The sequence below is a fragment of the Mobula hypostoma genome, chromosome 3, assembly GCF_963921235.1.
Source record: "Mobula hypostoma chromosome 3, sMobHyp1.1, whole genome shotgun sequence".
Classification (NCBI taxonomy): Eukaryota; Metazoa; Chordata; class Chondrichthyes; order Myliobatiformes; family Myliobatidae; genus Mobula; species Mobula hypostoma.
In genome coordinates, this window is record NC_086099.1 from 119,591,949 (window position 1) to 119,617,371 (window position 25,423).

Below are 25,423 nucleotides of genomic sequence, written 5' to 3' on the forward strand. Positions count from 1 at the left end.
CGCTGGAATTTAGAAGAATGAGGGGGGAAATCTCATCAAATGGGGAAAGGTCCAGATAGAGTGGATGAGGAGAGAATGTTTCCTGTGGTGGGGGAGTCTAGGAGCAGAGGGCACAGCCTCGGAATAGAGTGACATCCATTTAGAATGGAGATGAGGAGGAATTTCTTTAGCTAGAATGTGGTGGATCTGTGGAATTCATTGCCACAGGCGGCTGTGGAGGCCAGGTCACGGGGTGGATTTAAGGTGGAAGCTGATAGATTCTCAGTTAGGCATGGCATTAAAGATTACGGGGAGAAGACAGGAGATTGGGGTTCAGAGGGAAGTGGATTATCTATCATGAAATGGCAGAGCAGATTCGATGGGCCGAATGGCCTAATTCTATTCCTGTGTCTTATGGTGCTGTCACAAAAAACTGTGGGTCAATTGTTTACGAAAAATAACCAGATGGCTTGAGTCACAGAAATAAATTGAGGTACATTTATTTACCGAGGGAGAGGAGGGAGAGAGAGATAGCCACCCTCAGACTAAACACCAAGGAAAAACTAACTCCAAAGCCTGTCTGTCTGTATCGTTTTACGGCGGTTGGCATCCAGCTTAATGGTGCATTACCGCCACCCTCTGCTCCAGAATGTGCACTAGACCGACCACACACACACACACACACACACAATCTTTGTCACCCAGACTTGTGCTCTCTCACCCACACCCAGCAACCCTTTTAATGTGAATTCCTGCATCCCCAACTCCCTTAATTTATTTCTCATCATCTCTCTCTGTATCCCATACTTCCTGCAACACAAAACTACATGTTCTACTGACTCCTCTTCCTGACATTCCTCACACAATCCTGTGTGGTGTTTCCCTATCATTTTCAATGTTTTGTTTAATGCACAATGCCCCAGCCTTAACCTAGTCCACACAATTTCCTCTCTTCTGTTTCCATTACCTACCCTAGTAACTGCAACACTCTTTTGTATTTGATATAAATGCCTCCCTTTCCCCTCCCTGTCCCATCTTTCTTGCCACATTCAGTTGACTTTTTCCCAGATTACACACTTAACCTCTGCTTTACTGATACTAATGTGCATTTCCACATTTTCTTTCTTTAACACCCTCTTTGCCAACTCATCCACCCTCTCATTCCCCTTCACCCCTACATGTGCTGGAACCCATAGAAATTTTACCTGACCTCCCTGATTTGCAATTCTTGTAACTAACTGAAGGACTTCATAAAGTACATCTTGCCGACTGTTTGTATGAAAAGACCTTAAACTTGCTAGAACTGAGGCTGAATCTGAACATATCAATGCTTTGGCTTGTCTGGCTTTCTGCACCCATTGCAACGCAACCAACACTGCCAGCATCTCCACTGTAAACACCCCTAACTTATTAGATGTTCTTCTGCTGATTCCAATTTCTTTTGCTGGTATTACCACCCCAAACCCTGTCACTCCTGTTTCAGGTTCCTTCGCACCATCCGTATAAATGTGAGTATAATCACTATACTTTTCCATTACATGACAGTTAAATGCATTTACCAAATCTGTTTTATATCTTTCTTTCTTTTTTACCCCTAACAAATGCCAGTCTATGTCAGGCCATACAAGCTTCCATGGAGCTACAACCGGATAAACAACTGAAGGACTTATCCTCAGATCAAATACTCCACATCCTTTCGCGATATCATTCCCTACCCGACTAAAGGTATCCCTCTGAAACCTCCCATTTTCCCAGCACTCCTGCAACACTCCTTTAGTAGGGTGAGAATCATTGTGCCCCTGCAAGATAGCCCAGTAGTTTGCCATCAGTTGCATCCTTCTTAGTTCCAAAGGCATTATTCCTATAGGGCTGACACTGGTGACGTTTTAAAAGCCCCACTGCACACTCTCAAGGCCTGAGCCTGAATCACATCCAGTTTCCTTATAAGAGACCTAGCTGCTGATCCATATACTATATTTCCATAATCCAATACAGATCTTACTAAAGCCACATACACTCTCTTCAAAGCTGAACAACTTGCTCCCCATTCCCTACCAGTCAAACATCTCATCACATTTATTACTTTTTTACATTTCTCCTCAACTTTCCTGATATAGAAACATAGAAAATAGGTGCAGGAGTAGGCCATTCGGCCCTTCGAGCCTGCACCGCTATTTATTATGATCATGGCTGATCATCCAACTCAGAACCCCGCCCCAGCCTTCCCTCCATACCCCCTGACCCCCGTAGCCACAAAGGCCATATCTAACTCCCTCTTAAATATAGCCAATGAACTGGCCTCAACTGTTTCCTGTGGCAGAGAATTCCACAGATTCACCACTCTCTGTGTGAAGAAGTTTTTCCTAATCTCGGTCCTAAAAGGCTTCCCCTCTATCCTCAAACTGTGGCCCCTTGTTCTGGACTTCCCCAACATCAGGAACAATCTTCCTGCATCTAGCCTGTCCAATCCCTTTAGGATTTTATACGTTTCAATCAGATCCCCCCTCAATCTTCTAAATTCCAACGAGTACAAGCCCAGTTCATCCAGTCTTTCTTCATATGAAAGTCCTGCCATCCCAGGAATCAATCTGGTGAACCTTCTTTGTACTCCCTCTATAGCAAGGATGTCTTTCCTCAGATTATGGGACCAAAACTGCACACAATACTCCAGGTGTGGTCTCACCAAGGCCTTGTACAACTGCAGTAGTACCTCCCTGCTCCTGTACTCCAATCCTCTCGCTATAAATGCCAGCATACCATTCGCCTTCTTCACCGCCTGCTGTACCTGCATGCCCACTTTCAATGACTGGTGTATAATGACACCCAGGTCTCGTTGCACCTCCCCTTTTCCTAATCAGCCACCATTCAGATAATAATCTGTTTTCCTGTTTTTGCCACCAAAGTGGATAACTTCACATTTATCCACATTAAATTGCATCTGCCATGAATTTGCCCACTCACCCAACCTATCCAAGTCACCCTGCATCCTCTTAGCATCCTCCTCACAGCTAACACTGCCACCCAGCTTCGTGTCATCCGCAAACTTGGAGATGCTGCATTTAATTCCCTCATCCAAGTCATTAATATATATTGTAAACAACTGGGGTCCCAGCACTGAGCCTTGCGGTACCCCACTAGTCACCGCCTGCCATTCTGAAAAGGTCCCGTTTATTCCCACTCTTTGCTTCCTGCCTGCTAACCAATTCTCCACCCACACCAATACCTTACCCCCAATACCGTGTGCTTTAAGTTTGCACACTAATCTCCTGTGTGGGACCTTGTCAAAAGCCTTTTGAAAATCCAAATATACCACATCCACTGTTCTCCCCTATCCACTCTACTAGTTACATCCTCAAAAAATTCTATGAGATTCGTCAGACATGATTTTCCTTTCACAAATCCATGCTGACTTTGTCCGATCATTTCACCGCTTTCCAAATGTGCTGTTATCACATCCTTGATAACTGACTCCAGCAGTATCCCCACCACCGACATTAGGCTAACCGGTCTACAATTCCTCAGTTTCTCTCTCCCTCCTTTTTTAAAAAGTGGAGTTACATTAGCCACCCTCCAATCCTCAGGAACTAGTCCAGAATCTAATGAGTTTTGAAAAATTATCACTAATGCATCCACTATTTCTTGGGCTACTTCCTTAAGCACTCTAGGATGCAGACCATCTGGCCCTGGGGATTTATCTGCCTTCAATCCCTTCAATTTACCTAACACCACTTCCCTACTAGCATGTATTTTGCTCAGTTCCTCCATCTCACTGGACCCTCTGTCCCCTACTATTTCTGGAAGATTATATATGTCCTCCTTAGTGAAGACAGAACCAAAGTAATTATTCAATTGGTCTGCCATGTCCTTGTTCCCCATAATCAATTCACCTGTTTCTGTCTGCAGGGGACCTACATTTGTCTTTACCAGTCTTTTCCTTTTTACATATCTATAAAAGCTTTTACAGTCTGCCCACGTTAATCGTGAATCAAATACAACTCCCAGAAATTTAAATGATACAACCCTTTCTAATTCAACCCCATACATCCTTAACTTCTTCCCTACCTCAACCCTTTTCCTGGTAAAAAAAAATACAGTTTGAGTTTTGTCTACTGAAAATCTACATCCCCAATCATAACCCCACTCCACCACTTCATCAATTGCTTCTTGTAGTTTCCTGATTATATGGTCCATGTTCCTGCCTCTTTTCCACAAGGCCCCATCATCCGCAAACAGTGACCTACCTATATCCACTGGTACCTTTGTGAAGACATCATTGATCATAATGATGAAAAGTAACGGGCTAATCACACTACCTTGAGGTGTGCCATTTTCCACTATGTACTGTTTTGATAATTCTGATCCAATCCGAACTTGAATTTTTCTACCAAACAAAAAATCTTTAATCCAATTAAAAACTCTCCCACCAACCTCCATCTTGTGCAGTTTAATTAATAATCCTTCCTTCCACATCATATCATAGGCTTTTTCAATGTCAAAGAACACTGCCACTACTGACTCTCTACTTGCCTGGGCCTTCCTTATTTCAGTCTCTAACATAATCACTAAGTCCATGGAATTCCTTCCCTTTCTAAAACCACTCTGATAACTTGCCAGCATTCCCCTTTTCTCAAGCTCATATGATAATCTTTCTGTTATCATCCTTTCCATTATCTTACATATACTTGATGTTAATGCAATTGGTCTGTAGCTAGTGGGTTTTGACAGATCCTTGCCAGGCTTCCTTATTGGAATTACTACTGCTTCTTTCCATGCACTTGGTAATCTTCCCTCCTCCCACACTCTGTTATAAAAATGCAGCAACTTCAAGAGCGCTCCTTCTCCTAGATCATATCATCACAGAGCATATCAGATCTTTCCCTGGGGAGGTTGGTCTCGATCTCTTTATTGCTCTCACCATTTCTGCTAATGTAAATGGATCATCAATTATATCATCTGTTCCTTCCCTCCTGCTTAACACACCTGGGTGTTGGCTCATTATTCTTTCCCTTCTTCAGACAAATTTTCTGAACTGTGCATCAGTACAAATGACTTGGCCATGACCTCAGCCTTATCCCTACTGGAGACTGCAGTTTCCTCCTCAGATATCATTACTGGATATTACCATTCCCTTCTATCTCCTCCCATCCTCTTAATCATTCCCCATATCTCTCCCACAGGTGTTGTTCTTCCTACCTTGTCGCAAAAACTCCACCAACTTGCCCTTTTAGCTTGACGTATAGTTCTTCTCACCACTGCCTGTGCTTTCTTATATTGAACCAAATGCTGCATATTATGGGTTCTTTTAACTAGCCTAAATGCTCTATTTCTGTTTTTTACAGCCTGACAACATTCCTCTGTCCACCATGGTACCAGCTTTCTATTCATCCTATTTTTACTCCTAGGTATAGATCCTTCTGCTGCCATAATTGCTGAAGTCACCTGACTGTTTAATTCATCTACATTTCCAGAAATATCAATCTTTGTCAACCCTTCTTCACTCAACTTCTGGAACTTACCCCAATCTGCTTTTCCAAACACCCACTTTGGGGTTCCGCCACCTGGTCTTACTTCAACTCTTTCACCCGCTGAACACAAAACTGGGTAGTGATCACTGCCTACTGTTGAAGCAGTCCAAACTCCCCAGTTACTAATGCCAGCCAAGATATTAGACACTAATGTAATATCTAACACTGACTCAGTTCCTGTTGTTATATCTATCCTTGTGCCGCTACCATCATTCATACACACCAAATCCCTTTCTTCCATCAAATCTTCAATTACCTTTCCATTTGGATCTGTAATCTGATCCCCCCATATTGTGCTATGAGCATTGAAATCTGCACACCACACTACTTTATGTCTGTTTTGTCCTTGTATCTTTAATAGGCTGTCCAAATACAACCTTTTACATGGATTGTAGTAGTTAATTATAACTACTCCTTCCCCTCTCTCCCACACTTCCACCACTATGTATTCCTGATCATCTCCTTTTTCCAGTACCCTATATGGTATACCTTGCTTGATTAACATAGCACAACCCCTCCTCCCCCTGGATTTCTATCTTTCCTTATCATTGTACACCCATATACCACAAAGTCTAAAGTTGGTTTTAACCAAGTTTCCTGAATACACACTACATCCGGTTTTACAACCATTTCTTTAATAAAATGCTTGAATTCCTGGCTATTGGCCAGTAAGCTCCTTGCATTCCATTGTAAAAGAATCACCATAATTAGTATTAACCAACACATGACACTTCCTGGCTTGACTGATTACTGAGGTTCTCCCTCACTTCCTCCCATGTCAGTCCTACTAACCCTAAATGGTTTACTGCTGCTTTTACCACCAGCTGAATTTTGTCACTTTTTGACTTTACCTCAGCAGTACTATTAATCACTCCTGCAATGAATGTTACTAGAGCCTTTTTGTCTACATAAATCCTGTCATTTGTTCTTTGTTGCATCTCTCGTATCCCTATTGCTCCCTGTTCATTAGGAGCATTATTCTGTTCTCTTGACATTCTTACAGCTTCTGCACAAGTGATCTTTCTTTTCACTCTTATTTCTTGAATTTTAGTCTCCCGTCTGACAACCTCACACCCACTATATGCAACATTATGAGCTCCTCCACAATTGCAGCATTTTGGTTGAACTCCTGTTCCGCACTTTCCATATTCATGATCACCCCCACATCTAACACATCTCCTCTGCCTTTTACAGTTTTTAGCCACGTGTCCAAACCTTTTACAATTATAGCACCTCAGTGGCTTTGGCACATACACCCTTACTGGGTAACTCATGAAACCCAGGAACACCTTCCTTGGCACTCTTTCTCTTCAAATTCAATCAATACTGATTCACTTTCCTTTTTCACTCCCTCCTTTGTTGTTTTCAGTCTTTGAACATTCATTACTTTCCCTCCTTTGATATTCCTCTTTATCTCCTCCATATTTATACTCATTGGTATCCCCGTGATCACTCCTTTACAACCACTGTTTTGTGCTCCCACCCTCCCAGTGTATTCCACCTTGCATTTTCCTATCTCTTTTAGCTTGAGTGCTTTCTCAAGTTGTTCCTCATTCGCACATCTTACCAATAAGTTGCCATCATTAAGGACTTTTGCAAATATTATTTCCCCTACCTTATTTGTCAGAGTTGTTGTTAGTACAAACGGGTTAATTTTCTTCATATGTCCCTGAGCCTTCTCATTAAACCTAATTATGACAACACCTTCTCTCTGAGCTTGTTCATCTTCCTCACTTTCAGAGCTTTCTCCACTATCATTTCTTATTCATTTATTCCCTTTGTCTTGGTTTTTATTCATCCAACCCCTCACTACCTCCTCATTCCCTTTACTTCTCCCTTCACAATAATCCACCTCTCCCCAGCTGCCTACCTCTGGTCCCAAGTCTCTATCCCTCTCCTTCTCCACTTTCTTTCCCTCAACCCCACCTCTTATCTTGTCCGCCATTACCGGACCCACACGACCCCCTCCCAGCAATTTCCATTCCTTCCCCACTCTCTTTCCCTCAACAGGTTCCAAACCACATTCACCCATCAAGCAAAACACAGCCAGCTTCCAGTCGAGCCAACTCAGCCAGCCTCCCCCCACACGCTGGTGAGCTCAAGCTTGGTCAGTTTCCAACTCCAAAGCCTTGGTAACCTGAGGCTTATAACTGCTAAGCCCCTCCCTGTAGACCAACCAAAAGCTAATTAACTCAATTATCCAATTAAAGATGGTATCCTCCACCATCAGCACACCTGTACAGGTTGCAGCTGCCTCTATATGAGACAGCTCCATACAGCAGCTGTTTTAGACCCAGTCACTATTACTGCTGGGGATGAGTGTCTTACCAAGAGTGCCGTGTGCCATCCATAGTCAGTGACAGGCCTTCGTCACAGGTGTTATGGAACATTAGTGCACCACAGGTAAATTTTACACCATGTCAGTAGTCAGACTTCCATGGAGCTATACATGGAGTCAAATCAAGCTCAGAAAGTGTTAGAAGGGAAGAGTCAATCAGATCAGAGAGCAGCAGATAGAATGGATGAAGTGGAGAAGAGGATCAGTAAAGCAGTGAGTTATGGAGGAAGTGATGGGGGGGGGGGTGAGGTAATATTACCATAGGAACGAGAGTTGAATGGGAAGCAGAAGGAAAAATGAGAGCAGTGCCCAGTTAGTGTTTATAGAAAAACAGCACAATAACTAAAGTGCACTGCAATTTACAATCAAAAAACAGGAATTCTGCAGATGCTGGAAATTCAAGCAACACACATCAAAGTTGCTGGTGAACGCAGCAGGCCAGGCAGCATCTATAGGAAGAGGCGCAGTCGACGTTTCAGGCCGAGACCCTTCGTCTGACGAAGGGTCTCGGCCTGAAACGTCGACTGCGCCTCTTCCTATAGATGCTGCCTGGCCTGCTGCGTTCACCAGCAACTTTGATGTGTGTTGCTGCAATTTACAATATTGTTATTAAGCAGACATTCGGCTTTTTGGTAGAAGTAAATAAGCATTACCAAAGATTCCATCCCCCCGCCCCCAGTGGTGAGGCTCTTCTGACGTCTATAGTGAAAATGCAATATATGATTTATAAAAACGCTTATCAATAGTTCAATTGTATAACATTTGGTGGCATTATTCAGTGATGTTAATCAATAATGGATATTGCTTCCACTTTTGTGTATAGTACTTAAAATCTGAATGTTTCTGGCTTACATGAAATGCCATGCCTTGGGGATATCGAGCAAAGTCTGCTTCATTTTAAATACCTTACAGCACCAATACCTGAAGCAATGGGAGAAATACTCAATGCTGAAAAACAGTCAGCCATTTTCTGCTCAAAAAGAGCCAGCACTTTTTATTCACTGTAATTACTTTTTATTCACTTTTATTACAAAAAAAGTGAATTTGCATAAGAAAGCAAGAAAGGAAGGATGTGAAGCTCCCACTTCGATATATAATAAGGACAGTTCTTTTAACCTCATTAATGTTTTAATGAATTAAACTAAAACAATTCCAACAATTCTCCTTTGTGTTAAGCATAACGCTATCAAGTGAAGTGTATTACTTTTGACTTCAAATTTACTAGGACTTCTTGATGACACATCCAGTCAGCATTGCCTTGTTAACAAGAGCATTGACTCACAACTCACATCTGGAAGTCAGTCCCATGACCATCTGAAGCTGAGGGATCAGAGCAGAGCACCAAATGTACTTCTATACGTGAGTTATTGGAGGCAAGAGACATTTGTAGACTGAGAATGGATGATATGGAGGTAGCTGATAGGTAGCAGGAATTGCCTGGAATAGTTTATGTTTATGGACAAGCTAAAACTGAACAATATTCTACCTTTCATTGAAAGAAAAGCAGGTCACGACTTGTTCTCATTGCTACCATCAGGTAGGAGGTACAGGAGCCTGAAGGCACACACTCAATGATTCAGGAACAGCTTCTTCCCCTCTGCTATCCTATTTCTGAATGGGCATTGAACCCAAGAACACTACCTCACTGCTTTTCTATTTCTATATTTGAACTACTTATTTAACCATTAAAAAACATATACATATAAACTTACAGCAATTCACATTTCTTTTCATTAATATGACAGGTATGTACTGCATTGTACTGCTGCTGCAAAGTCAACAAACTTCACGACATACTGTATGCCGGTGATATTAAACCTGATTCTGAAGTCGGGCAACATGTGTGAAAAACAAAACAGTTAATGGTTCACGTCAAAGACTCTTCATTTATTTATTTTTTGAGATACAGCACAGAATAGGCCCTTCCAGTCCTTCGAGCTGCACTGCCCAGCAACCTCCGATTTAACCCTAACCCTAACCTGGTCAGGGGACAAGTTACAATGATCAATTAACCCACCAACCGAGACATCTTTGGAATATGGAAGGAAACCACATGGTCACAGGGAGAACATACAGGCAGCGGTGGGAATTGAACTCAGGTTGCTGGTACTGTAGAGTGTTGTGCCAACCACTGCACTACCGTGCCGCCACACATCAGAGTATCAGACATGACAAAGAGTTTTAGATCTCAAACAGCAGCTACTTTTCTCTTTCCACATATTCTGCCTAACCTGTTAAGCATTTTCTGTTTTATTTCCAATTTGCAGCATCTTTGGATTTACTTGGTTGGAGCTGTACTGGAACATTTTGATTAGAAGCATAACTAAAACTGAACAGAGCACAAGCTGTACCATGTTGTGGCCCATAGCCTTTTCTGTATCGAGTGTGCTCAAGCATTCTTCATAACAGTGAATCTAATTGGCCGAAGGTGATAAGATGAAGAGTGTCAGCCCAAAACATCCACTATTTACTTTTTCCATAGATTCTGCGTCTGGCCTGCTGAGTTCCTCCAGCATTTTGTGTGTCTACTGTTTGGATTTCCAGCGTCTGTAGATTTTGTGATAAAATTTCAACACTTGACTAAGGTGTAACACCACTGGTGGCAGGACTGCAGAGCTCTGAATGGCTGATTTTCTCATAACATTGTTCATACTAAAGACTCTTTAGTCACGGCACAATTTACAATGACAATTAACCTACCAACCGGGAAGTCTTTAGAATGTGGGAGAACAATATCCAATAAGAAGCTCACCTCTGTCAGCATGAAGCCCAACCCACAATGAGCACAACAATCCATATATTAGATTAGATTCAACTTTATTGTCATTGTGCCAAGTACAGATACAAAGCCAATGAAATGCAGTTAGCATCTGACCAAAAATGCATAGTGTTATTTACAAAATAACTGCGAATAAAAAAAGTGCTACAACACACAAATATAAAAGTACTGAGACAGTACAATACAGATGCAATACTGCTTAGCGCTGTGATGTGAGGTTCAGCAGTGTCACAGCCTCAGGGAAGAAGCTCTTCCTGTGCCTGCTGGTGTGGGAACAGAGGCTCCTGTAGCGCCTACCGGATGGGAGGAGAGTAAAAAGTCCATGGTTAGGGTGAGATGCATCCTTGAGAATGCTTTTCGCCCTGCCCGGGCAGCGTTTATGGTAGATGTTCTCAATGGTGGGCAATTGGGTGCCAATTGTCCACAATGATCTCCTTGGTCTTCTGGGTGTTAAGGGCCAGGTTGTCGTTGGCACACCATGCGGCCAGTGCTGGACCTTGACCCTGTAGGCCGTCTTGTCATCCCCTCTGATCAGGCCAACCACCGTGGTGTCGTCTGCAAACTTGTACAGGAATGCAGTCATAGGTGAAAAGGGAGTACAGAAGAGGGCTCAGCCCACAGCCTTGAGACATGCCGGTGTTCAGAGTGAGAGTGGAGGAGGAGAGGTTGTCTAACTTAACTCATTGGGGTCTATCAGTCAGTAAGTCCAAGGTCCCATTGCAGAGGGATGAGCTGATACCAAGCTGGCGAAGTTTGGCGATCAGCTTGGAGGGGATCACAGTATTGCATGTCGAACTAAAGTCAAGGAACAGCATTCTGAGGTAAGTGTTGGGGCTGACCAGATGCGTCAGGGCAGAGTGAAGTGCCGCGGAGATGGCGTCCTATGTTGACCTGTTGGTGTGATAGGCAAATTGATGGGGGTCCAGGGTAGTGGGCAGACAGGATTTCAGATGTGATAGAACCAGTCTCTCAAAGCACTTTGCAACAATGGGGGTGAGTGCAACTGGACGGAAGTCATTCAGGCCTGTGGCAGTGGAATGCTTCGGCACTGGCACGATGGTGGCGATCTTGAAGCTTGTGGGGACGACTGCCTGGGCCAGGGATGGATTACCACCTTTATCCCACCATTCTCTAATCAGGCTGCTCTTTGTCATCAAAATGTGAAAAAGGGATTGTTGACCGTGGCGTAAGGCACTGAAACAATTCAAGGAGGGAGCTCATCGCCATTCGTTGTATATATCCTAATCTTTCTAAAAGACATCACTTCACATATATCAGGACTAAATTTTATCTGACATTGCTCTGCCCATCTTACCAATTGATCCATTTCCTCCTGTAACCTAAGACCAGTCCCTCGCTATCAACAACACTGCTAGCTTTTGGGTCATGTTCAAACTTACTGATCATACCTCAAATCATACATAGCTATTGAGTACCTTTCTAAGGTAGGGACATGTTCAGCACAGCTTTGTGAGCCGAAGGGACTGTATTGTGCTGTAGGTTTTCTGTGTTTTTATACCATCCCTATGGTACACTACTAGTCACAGGCTTGCAGCCAAAAAAAAACATACCCACCACCCCCCCATCACCTCGGCCTTCCATTATAAAGCCAATTTGGGATTCAACTTCCCAAGTTGCCCTGGATCCAATACAAGTCTGGGTCACAGACCCCAAGTCTATACAGTTGACATCACCAGCACTATTCTCATCAATATGTTTAAAAAATTAAACTAAGCTGGTCAGACAGGATCTCTTTTTAATAAACCCATGGTGACCATTTTTGATTTTTCTTCTCTGCAGTTATGTTAAACTCACTGAACTGTAACTGTCTCGCTTATTCTGCTTGCTCATTCATTATGTGCCCTGTCGTATGACGTAGGCGATCTTGGTCTTTCCATGACCACGATTGTCCTTCCCAATTTTTTTTTCCTACAGAACTGGTTTGCTATTGCCTTCTTCTAGATAATGTCCTTACATTACAGGTGACCCCAGCCATTATCAATAATCTTCAGAGATTTTCTGCCTGGCATCAGTGGTCACATAACCAGGACCTGTGATGCGTACCAGCTGCTCATATGACCACGGTGACCCTGACTGGGGGCTGAGCAGGTGCTACACCTTGCCAAAGCAGGCTGGCAGAGGGAAGGAGTGCCTTACACCTCCTTTGACCACTCTGACTCTGCTACCTTACATAAATAATGGACCACATTTGCTAACCTCCAGTAATGTGGCACCTCACCTGAGGCCTGTAGAGATTTAAAAACCACTTTCAGAGTCCCTGAAATTCCACCCCCCCCCACCTGGCCCTTTAAGATACATTTCATCTTACCATGCAGATTTATCCACCTATGTACCCATTACGACATGTACTATGTCCTCATTTTTAATGACAGCAAGTTCAAAAATTTCACTTCTACACCTCCTCCCCCTTGTTTTCTCTAACTATAATGTCCTGCTTCTCAGTAAAGAAAGATGAGAAGTATTGATTTATGATCATACCTACATCATTTGGCTCCCAAGCATAGATTGTTGCTTTGGTCAATGTGGGCCCTACTCTTTCGCTGGTTAGTCCTCTTCCTTAACATGTCAACAACGTAACTTTTCTTAAACTTGTCAACTGTTTTTGTGTCCCCTCCTTTTCCCTTTGAATTTATTTTTAAGTATCCTTCTTTACTTTCTGGAAAAATTGAATTGCTGGAAGTACACAGAAAATAGTGGAAAATCTTTGAACAGAACATAACTTCATTTAATCATTTCTGAAAGCATTGAAAATTTTGAAATTCCACTATTTATAAGCCTGCTAATGTTAGGCATACAATGTTACTGAGATGTTAGGACTAGTCTTACCAATCTTTCTGGGAGATATTCTTGTTGTAAATGTGGCCAGTCAGGTTCCTATATGGAGGACAGATACACTTGCACCTCACATCTGCAGAACTCTACAGAAACAGATTGAAATAATAAGCACCTTCCAACACTGCTAAAATACTATTGGTATACATTCTTCAATCCTTATAGTTAATACTCTAGAATAGGACATAATAATATTAAACAGTAACATGCACAGTAACTATACTACAAAAAATGATGCAGAAGTACAACGATGAAGACCAAAATCAAAGCTTGTAAAAATTTACAAAATTTTAAAGTATTTGCTCGATGCTATGCAATACACTTGGTCACTTCATCTTATGGGGAAGTTAGTCTACTGTTGGCCAGAAAGAAAGTTATCTGCAAATCAGTGAACAAGAATGCGGCAAAGGCAGTGGAAGCAGACAAAGCAAATGTTGTTATTCTTGCAACGTGGACAGAGGAATGGAGGGTGCCATTTTTGTGGGACGGTTCCTGTAGCCACCATTTTGTGAAGGATCAGTGAACTGGTTCTTACTCAGGGATGGCTTAATCAGAACAACTGAAAGTGAACACAATGAGATTCCTGCTGATAATCTGCGAAACTTTGGACTATTTCCAAATAAGAAGCTGTTTGCTTATGTAAAAATGGCGTGCTTGTGGAAATAACAGCCTGTGAACTGAAGTAGCCATGTTTGTCTAGTCTTGTTAAGCTGGTTTGAAACCATCTGAGTTGGAAAGAATAAAGAAAAGTTACTTGAGACACAAACATATTGCTTGTTGCCTTGGGCCAGATCCTCTGAGAAGCTGACACACATCAGTCAGATGAGACTGAACCAATGAAATCAAAACATGATAGATTGATTTGATAAAGAAATGGGTAAGAATGGAGAATTGTGGGAGGACAGGCAGCAACATCTCTGGAGACCACCCATTGCAGAAGTGGATGACCCCACAGCGGATGCAAGGAGATTACATTTTTCTGAGTATTACCTTTTCTATTCTTTGACTGTTCAAGGAGGGTCAGCAAAAGCTAGTGGGTGTGCACACAGATACTTGGTTTTGTAAACTCACATGCTTACCATTAACTGAACCATTAAAGATATTGGTCAGCTCATACAGATTTGTTCTGTGCTGAAATGATCATTCCTGTTGAGGGTTAATACCTGTAACACAGTTCGCATCAACCACAGCACCGAATTTACAGAATGCACAGCGGCTGCATTCAAGAACAAGCTGATGAGTAATTCCCATTATATATGCATACTGTAAGTCCCTTCCCTGGTTGTGGTGTCTGTAACAGGGCATCTTTGAGTAGGTTATTGGAGAGCAAGTGCCTCTTGATGGCATGTTGCCAACACCGTCCATCAATGTGCTGATGACTATGAGTAAGCTAACTTGCCACACTGGATTGTCTCAATCTTTGAGAACATACATGGGCAATTTTCTACATTGTCAGAGAAATGCAAGTGTTGCAAATGTACTCAGGCTGCAAAGGTGAAGGTGAAGCTCGTTCTCAAGCACTCTGGGTGATGTCTCGTCCCATAGACTATGCTGTTGTCAGTGCTCTCAGCTGCTTCCTAATATCACACAGTGTTACTGCAATTGGTTGAAAACCAGCTTCTGTGATGGAGATCATGGGAGGAAGCCTGGGATAATTCCAAATCATGAGAAAAAAAATCTCCCTCTGCTTGTGTCTTACAATAAAGCTAGGCTCCAGAAACTGGAAAATGTGTAGGAAAAAATGTTATCAGTATTAAGTTCTGGAAATTAAACCGTGTAACTAAAGACCATGATCACTTCAGGATGGCATTACATAAATAATGTGTGAAGCACTTTCAGCAATTTCGATTTTTATTACATACATGGGAACTGTTCAATTTAGATTAATTAAGAGCAGTTCATTTTATTGAAGTGGGATCTTGGTTTTAAGTCTTTGCAGTAAAGGTTCCATCTTTAGCATTGGAGCATAAAATGCGTATATTTTAGTCCATAAGAATATAAGATATAGAAATAGAATTAGGCCATTCAGCCCATCAAGTCTGTTCTGCCATTCCATCATGGCTGATTCATTATCCCCCTCAACCCCATTTTCCTGCATTCTCCCCTAACCTTTGATGGCCTGACTAATCAAAAACTTATCAATGTCCGCTTCAAATATACCCAATGACTTTGCCTCCACAGCCATTCATGGCAATGAATTCCACAGATTCACTACCCTGTGGCTAAAGAAATTCCTCTTTATCTCTGTTCTAAATGGACTGCCCTCTATTCTATGGCTGTGCCCTCTGGTACTAGACTCTTCCACTAAGGAAACATCCTCTCAGTAGGTTTCAATAAAATTACCCTCATTCTTCTATACTCCAGCAACTACAGGCCCAGAGCCATCAAATGCTCCTCATATGTAAACCCTTTCATTCCCAGAATCATTCTCGTGAACCTCCTCTGGGCCTTCCCCAATGTCAGCACATCTTTTTGTCAATAAGGGGCCCAAAAACTGCTCACAATATTCCAACTGCCATCTGACCAATCCCTTATAAAGCCTCAGCATTACATACTTGCTTTTATATTCTCATCCTCTTGAAATGCATGTCAACATCGCATTTGCCTTCCTCACTACAGACTCAACCTGCAAGTCAACCTTTAGGGAATCCTGCACAAGGACTTCTTTGCAGCTCTGATTTTTCAATTTTCTCCCAGTTTAGAAAATTGTCTGCACCTTTATTTCTTCTTCCAAAGTGTGTGACCATACACTTCCCTACACTGTATTCTATCTGCCACTTCTTTGCCAGTCTCCCAATCTGTCTAAATCCTTCTGCAGACTCCATTTCCTTAACAACACCTGCTCCTCTACCTATCTTCACATCGTCCGCGAACACAGCCACAGAATGTGAAAAGTAGTCGTCCCTAATTTGACCCCTATGGATCAGAACTAGTCACTGGCAGCCAATTAGAAGAAGGCCCCCTTCATTTCCGCTCTTTGTCTCCTTCCAGTCAGGTAATAATCTGTCCAAACTGGTATTGTTCCTGTAATACCATGGGCTCTTATCTTGTTAAGCAGGCTCATGTGCATCTTGTCAAAGGCAAGTACAATCCAACAATCCAAGTACACGACATCCACTGACTTTCCTTTGTCTATCCTGCTTGTTATTTCCTCAAAGAATGCTAACAGATTTGTCAAGCAAATTTCCCCATCAGGAAACCATGCTGACTTTGGCCTAATATATCATGTGCCTTCAAGTACCCTGAAAGCTCATCTTTAATAATAGACTCCAACATCTTCCCAATCACTGAAGACAGGCTAATTGGCCTATAATTTCCTTTCTTCTGCCTCCCTTCCCTCTTAATTTTCCGGCCTTCTGGAACCATTCCATAACCCAGTGATCACTACTCCGTCTAAGATGCGGAGGTGTGTGGCCGCACGGTAACTGAAATGCTTCCGTGTACATAGTCCTTGTTGCTGCACAGTGGGAATTTGCTTTTATATAATGTTAATATAAAGTGCAGGCCAAGTAAAAAATTTCCTGCTAGAAATAGAGGTCTGCAGACCTGTGTGAAAAAAGGTAAAGGGAACACTGCTAGTGATTCTTGAAAAATCGCTACCAATACCTCCGCAGTCTCTTCAGCTACCTCTTTCAGAATCCTGGATAGAGTCCGTCTAGTCCAGGTGACATAACTACCTCACGACTTTTCAGCTTCCCAAGTTTCTTCCCCTTGGTAATAGCAACTACACTCACTTCTGCCCCCTCATACCCTTGAATTTCTGGCATACTGCTAGTGAAGACTGGCATAAAATATTTACTAAGTTTGTCTGCCATTTCTTTGCCCCAATTACTACTTCTCCAGTGCCATTTTCTATTGGTCCAATATCCACTCTCACCTCTCTTTTACTCTTTACCTATCAGCCACTGTTGACTCATCCTCCTTCTTTAAGATGTATCTATCCTACTCCTTTCAAATTGCTCCCAGACACACTAGCCATTGCTGTTCCGCCATCATCCCTAGTAGTGTCCCCTTCCAATCAATTTTGGCTAGCTACTCTCATGCCTCTGTAATTCCCTTTACTCCACTCTGATACTGATAGATCTAACTGTAAAATTGCAGGATGAATTCTATCATATTATGATTACTGCCTCCTAAGGGTTCATTTACCTTAAGGACACCTAATCAAATTTGATTCATTGCACAACACCCAATCCAGAATTTCCATTCCCACAGTGGGCTCAACCACAAGCTGCTCTAAAAAGCTATTTCATAGGCATTTTACAAATTTCATACCTTGGGATCCAGCAACAACCTGACATTCCCAATCTACCTGCACATTGAAATCCCCCATGAGTATCATAATATTGTCCTTTTGACATGCATTTTCTATCTCCCCTTTGTCATTTGTATTCTACGTCCTGGCTTCTGTTTGGAAGCCTGTATATAACTCTCATCAGGATCTTTTTACCCTTGCAATTTCGTAAATCAACCCACAAGAATTCTACATCTTACGATCCTATGTCACATCTTCCTAATGATTCGATTTCATTTTTTTTTACCATCAGAGCCATCCCACCCCCCAACCTACCCAGCTATCATAGAAACATAGAAAATAGGTTCAGGAGTAGGCCATTCAGCCCTTCGAGCCTGCACCGCCATTTATTATGATCATGGCTGATCATCCAACTCAGAACCCTGCACCAGCTTTCCCTCTATACCCCCGATCCCCGTAGCCACAAGGGCCATATCTAACTCCCTCTTAAATATAGCCAATGAACTGGCCTCAACTGTTTCCTGTGGCAGAGAATTCCACAGATTCACCACTCTCTGTGTGAAGAAGTTTTTCCTAATCTCAGTCCTAAAAGGCTTCCCCTTTATCCTCAAACTGTGACCCCTCGTTCTGGACTTCCCCAACATTGGGAACAATCTTCCTGCATCTAGCCTGTCCAATTCCTTTAGGATTTTATACGTTTCGATCAGATCCCCCCTCAATCTTCTAAATTCCAATGAGTACAAGCCTAGTTCATCCAGTCTTTCTTCATACGAAAGTCCTGCCATCCCAGGAATCAATCTGGTGAACCTTCTTTGTACTCCCTCTACGGCACTATGTGTATCCTCGGATTTAAACTCCCAACTATCATCTTCTTTCAGCTAGGACTCAGCGATGCCTACAACTTCATACCTGACAATTTCTAACTGTGCTCCGTATACTGCACGTATTCAAATACAACACCTTCAGTCCTGTATTCATCACCCCTTTGTGATTTTGCCCCCAAGTTACACTTCAACTCATCCCAGAATGCAATTTTGCCCCGTCATCTGCCTGTAGTTCCTCACAGTCTCGCTACACACCATATCTACTTGTATACCAACTTATCTATCCTCAGGCCTCTCACTCCAGTTCCCATTTCCCTGTCAGATTAATTTAAATCCTCCCCAACAGCTCTACAAGCCTGCCCGCAAGGATGTTGGTCCCCTCAGGTTCAGGTGGAACCCATCCCTTTTTGTATAGGTCATACTTTCCAAAGTTCCAGAAATCTGAAACCCTGCCCCCTGCACCAATTCCTCCATTATGCATTCATCTGCCAAATCATCCTGTTCTTACCTACACAGTCAGCAATCAGGAGATCACTACCCTTGTGGGCCTGATTTTCACCTTTCTACCTAAATCCCCATTTTCTCTCCCCAGGACCTCCTCCCTTTTCCTAACCGTGTCACTGGTACAACTATACAGCTGCGCAGCCTCCCCCTTCAGAATGCCGTGAATGCAATTTCCATCCGGGTGTCTCTTTCACCCCTACAGAATCTTCCATCGATATCTCTACCTGTGGAATCCCCTGTTACTACTGTACTCTTCTTTTCCCTCCTCCTCCTGAGTCACAGAGCCAGCCTCAGTGCCAACTCATGGATCCCTTTTCCTACCACACCCACATACATTCCATCCTTGGCGTGCTGTTGCACTGCTCCCACAAATGCACATGTAGCTCACAAACTTTGCAGATTGCCCACAGTGCAGACAGTGTGCCTGTCATTCTGCATTTCCCAGGCAAGCTGGGATTCTGACTGAGAACACAACAGTTCAGTTCATATCTACCATGAAACAAAATCACTGCAGATCTTCCACAACAGAATGCAGTGGAAATGCCTCGCAGGAGTGGAGAGTATTTGTACTAAGAGAAAGAGGACATGTTTTAGGCTGCTCTTTCATCAGAGTTCTTATTTATGGATCTATAAAATATTGGCATTATGTAGTGAAACACCTTGATTCTATAATTTCCTGGTCTGTTTACTTTTCAGTAATATTAATTTGTTAACTATGTGTCGGCTCCTATTAAACACTACACTCTGGTACTAATGTGAGAAATTGTGACGTCCTGCACTATGTTCCAGTTTTATAATTAAGCTCTTTCATGGCTGACTTAAATCTCCATCTTCCCCATAAGGCATAATAGACAGGCAAAAACAAACCTACACTGTATCAGTTTCAGTGCTGAAAGGTTGAAATGATCAAATATCTGCAGCTTTTTATGGAAATGGTTTCTGTTTCAGCTATGCTTTGTGTGATGGCCAACTTTCTGACATCACGTCTGAATGCCCTGGCTTTAATTTTTAAATTTGCAACTCTAGACTTTCACCTGAGGAAGTAATTTATCACTGTGTACCCGAACAGATCATTCACTATCTTTTATGTTATTCATTAATTGGATGTGGGCAAAAATTTATTGCACATCCCTTTGTCTGGAGAAAGCAACGATAAACTGCCTTCTTGCCAACTGAGTGAGTTGCTTGACCATTTTGGGGGACAAACATCAAACACATGGGCCAGTCCAGATAAGGACAATAGATTCTCTTTCCCAAAGGATGACTGTAGTATTACTAAAAGCCTTCTCATTACAAATTTTTAAACTAAATTCTATATTGTCTGTGTATTTTCTGAATCTACAACCCTGTGCAAGTTTTCCAGTGTAGCTGCACCTCATCGTACTTGAGCGTATGACAATAAACTCAATCTGAAACTTAACTCCCTATTCTGTTTTGCTTTTTATAATCATTTTATGTTAATAATCCTATTTTTTTTGTTGCTGTGTCTATTCATGAGTTTGAGGTTTATTGTGGTTTTTTTTAATATATACTTTCCGGCTTTTGTTCTGTTCTGTGTGTATTTTAATTGAGCTAACTTTTTTTTACTTATTTTTTACTGTTTTACAATTAGCTGATCCTTTTCATATTTATACCTTTTTTTTAGGGAGCGTATACCGGAAGTCATGGGGGTAGTTTTAGCGCTTGCTTCTTTCTGGCGGGTCTGCTTTAGATTTCGCCTTGGGGTCCTGGGGTGGGGGGCGGTGGGAGGGGCTTCACGTTTTAGTTTGTTTCTCTTTGGGCTATATACATTATTGAAGTATTGGTTACGTCCTTTTCCCCGGTATCTTTTGTATGTTCTGTTTCCTCTCCGGGTCTGTGGGTCGCGCCTATTGTCAATCCTCCTTGTTATGGGTTGACTTTAGGATTTATGGAGTCTATTATTAATTTTGTCTCCTGGAATACTAATGGTCTTAATCATCCTATTAAAAGGAAAAAAGTTTTTAAAGTGTTCCGGAGACTTAAAGCACAAATTTTATTTTTACAAGAGACCCATGTACGGAGGGGGGACAGACTACGTTTTTTCAAATTTTGGAAGGGACAACAATTTCATTCGAACTCCAATGCTAAGATTCGAGGCGTCTCTATCTTTATAGACTCCTCAGTTACTTTTATACAACAGGATATTATCTCTGATCCGAATGGTAGATTTTTATTGGTTAGTGGTTTATTATTTAATAAAAAAGTAGTTTTGGTTAATGTTTATGCTCCTAATATGGATTGTCCGGAATTTTATAAATCATTGTTTGATCAGTTTCCGAATTTGAACGAGTTTTCATTGATTTGGGGCGGAGATCTTAATACCTGTTTATCTCCAGCTTTGGACCGTTCGGCTCCTTTACGGACTTTACCTAATAAATCTGCAAATTTGATTAATTTTTTCCTTTCTGATTCTGGGTCGACGGACATTTGGCGTTTTCTGCATCCTCAGGAAAAAGATTTTTCCTTCTTTTCACATGTTCATCATTCCTATTCAAGAATTGATTATTTTTTCATTGATTCTCGTCTCATTTCTTCAGTGATTAAATGTGATTATGATTCTATAACCATTTCGGATCATGCTCCACTTAAGCTTTCTATTAAAATTATGGCCAATATACCAAACAATAGACAATGGCGTTTTAATTCGCTGTTGCTTCAGGACTCGGACTTTGTTAATTTTATGAATGAACAGATTGAGCTTTTTTTTACAATTAACCATACAGAAGATATTTCGGTTAACACTCTTTGGGACACTTTTAAAGCCTATATTCGGGGTCAGATTATTTCGTATTCCGTTGCTTTGAGGAAGAAACAGAAGCAGGAGGAGATGGTAATTGTGGACAAGATTAAAGAAATTGATAAGAAATATGTTATGGCTCCTTCTGAGGAGCTATACAAACAAAGAACTGAACTTCAAATGGAACACAGTTTACTACTCTCGTCCTCGATTGTAAACCAATTAAAGAAAACAAGAAGTGATTTTTATGTTCACAGTGATAAAATTGGCAAGCTGCTGGCTAATCAATTGAAATCTAATTATGTTAAATCTCAAATCAATCAGATTTATAACCAAAATGATCGATTGATATTGGATCATGTGGGGATTAATCAAACCTTTTGTGATTTTTATTCTTCTTTATACCAATCAGAGTCTCCTCGAGATTCTAAATATATGAATGATTTTTTAGATAAGTTAGACTTCCCTCTGATTTCACAGGATATGTCTTCTTTATTAGATACTTCCATTACAATGGATGAGATTAAGAATGTTATTTTTTCTATGAATCTGGGGAAAGCTCCTGGCCCTGATGGGTTTACCGTTGAATTTTATAAATGTTTTGCTTCTTTATTGATTCCTTGGCTCTATAAGGTTTTTGAGGCTTCTTTGAAACTTGGTAAACTTCCGGAATCTTTTAATAGAGCATCAATTTCTTTAATACTAAAGAAGGATAAAGACCCTGCTCAATGTGCATCTTATAGACCAATATCTTTATTAAATGTTGATTCTAAAGTTTTTTCTAAGTTATTAGCAAATAGACTAGAAAAAGTACTTCCTTCTATTATTTCGGAAGACCAAACGGGTTTTATTAAAGGTCGTTACTCTTTTTATAATATTCGTACATTGTTAAATATCGTTTATACTCCCTCACAAAATGTTCCTGAGTGTGTTATTTCTTTAGATGCCGAGAAAGCTTTTGATAGAGTAGAATGGCCTTATTTATTTAAGGTGCTTGAAATGTTTAATTTTAGCTTGAAATTTATATCCTGGATTAAACTGTTATATTATTCCCCTGTAGCCTCGGTTCGTACTAACTCCTTAAACTCACCTTTTTTTCCTCTCTTTCGTGGTACTCGACAAGGCTGTCCTCTTAGTCCCCTATTATTTGATATTGCATTAGAACCTCTTGCAATTGCTATTCGAGAATCTTTAAATATTACTGGGATAACTCGGGGATTAAAGTCCCATAAATTATCACTCTATGCTGATGATTTACTTTTATATATTTCTAATCCTGAGAGATCCATTCCTGCTGTTTTAGAGTTATTAGCACAATTTGGTCTTTTCTCAGGTTATAAATTAAATCTTAGTAAGAGTGAACTTTTTCCGATTAATAAACATCTTCCCTTATATTATAAATTTCCATTTAAATTGATTAATAATTACTTTTCATATCTTGGGATTAAAATTACTTGTAAACATAAAGATTTATTTAAGACTAACTTTTTACCATTAATAGACCATATTACTCAACTTTCATCTAAATGGTTTCCCTTATATTTAACTTTGATTGGTCGTATTAATGCAGTTAAGATGTTTTTTTTGCCAAAATTTTTATATGTGTTTCAGGCATTACCAATTTTCGTTCCTAAATCTTTTTTTGATAAAGTTGACTCTAAAATTTCTTCATTTATTTGGCAGAACAAGAATCCGAGACTGGGTAAAATACATTTACAGAAAGCTAAGAGAGATGGAGGTTTAGCATTACCTAACTTTAGATTTTATTATTGGGCTATTAATATTCGACATATGAAATTTTGGTTACTTGATCGGGACATACTATTTATTCCTAAATGGGTAGCATTGGAATTACAATCTGTTCAGGGTTATACACTTGGTTCTATTTTAGGTTCCTCTCTTCCTTTTGATTCGAAACGTCTTAAGCAGGTCTCTAACCCGATAGTTAAATATGCTTTGCGCATTTGGTTTCAATTCAGAAAATTTTTTGATCTTAATCAATTCGGGTTAGCGATTCCTATTTTAGGTAACATATTTTTTCCTCCCTCTTTTACGGATCGCGCTTTTCAAACTTGGAAGACTAAGGGTATTTTACGGTTTTTGGATTTATTTTTAGATGGTTCCCTTATGTCTTTTGAACAATTATCTAACAAATATAACTTATCAAGAATACATTTTTTTAGATATTTACAAGTTAGAAATTTCCTAAGTACTATACTTACTTCCTTTCCAATGCTTCCTCCTATATATATTTTAGATTCGATAATTAACCTTAATCCATGTCAGAAAGGTGCATCGGCTATGATTTATAATATTATTATGAAACTTAGGAAAGCTCCATTTGATAAGATTAGGGTAGATTGGGAACAGGAATTGGGGCTTACCATTTCTGTGGATGATTGGGGGCAGATTTTACAATTAGTTAATACTTCCTCTATTTGTGCTAAACATTCCCTAATTCAATTTAAAGTGGTTCATAGAGCACATATGTCCAAAGATAAGTTAGCGCGTTTTTACTCGCATATTAATCCTTTCTGTGATAGATGTTCGGGGCAGATAGCCTCTTTAACTCATATGTTTTGGTCTTGCCCTACTTTGGAAACTTTTTGGAGAGATATTTTCAATATTATTTCTAAGGTATTAAATATAGATATCTCTCCTCACCCTATTACTGCTATCTTTGGACTACCTAAAATTTCTAGTAATCTTTCCCCTTCAGCCCGTAGAATGATTGCATTTCTTACTTTAATGGCGAAAAGATGTATTTTACAACATTGGAAAGAGCTTAATGCTCCAACTACCTTTTTTTGGTTTTCTCAGACGATTTTATGTTTGAATCTGGAGAAAATTAGAAGTAACCTTTATGATTCTTCATTTAAATTTGAACAGATTTGGGGACCTTTTATTCGATATTTTCATTTAATGTAATATTTACCCTTCTTGTTTTCTCTTCACTGTTTTAATGGAGGTCGGGATTGAGGACGTGATTTTAAGTTTAACTCTGTTTGGTTTCAAGTTAGCCCATTGCTTTGCTTTGCTTTTAGTTAGTTGCACGGTGGGTTTTTTTTTGGGGTTTTTTTTTTCTTTTTTTCCATTGATATATATAAAATCTAGTATACTATTATGTTATCTTGGTTTCTTATGCTTAAATTACATTGTTTGTAGTATTTTCTTTTTGGTATTGTTATCTTTTGGAATTTTATTATACTTTAACATTGTATTAATGTTTATATGGCTTACCTTTTTTGTATACTTACTCAATAAAAAGATTTAAAAAGAAAGAAAGAAAGAAAGAAAGAAAAGAAACTTAACTCCCATGTGTATGATGGGATTTGAACTAAAATTCCAGATTTTTCCAGTCTCCAAGCCTCTAGCTTAATAGTCCAATAATTTAACTATTAAGCTAACAAACACTTAAGACTACTGAAAGCACTGAGCACCTCAATTTGAGAACCCCTTAATCTATTTTCAAGAAACAAAATCTTGACTAGACTGCCTACACAATTTAAACTTACAGCTCATAGCCTAAGGGCACCATGGTAGCGTAGCAGTTAGCGCAATGCTATCACAGCCCAGGGCATTCTGGACTTTGGAGTTCAATTCCGACG

General features: G+C 40.6%; 1 protein-coding gene across 1 annotated transcript in view; it reads right to left on the reverse strand.

The window, feature by feature from the left end:
• The window catches only part of tmem9 (transmembrane protein 9), a 136,681-nt gene that overhangs the window by 101,415 nt on the left and 9,843 nt on the right, over positions 1-25,423 (reverse strand). The window contains exon 2 of the mRNA XM_063042261.1: positions 13,469-13,560. Within this exon, the coding sequence (XP_062898331.1) occupies positions 13,469-13,560 (92 nt within the window). The remainder of the gene's footprint in view (positions 1-13,468; positions 13,561-25,423) is intronic.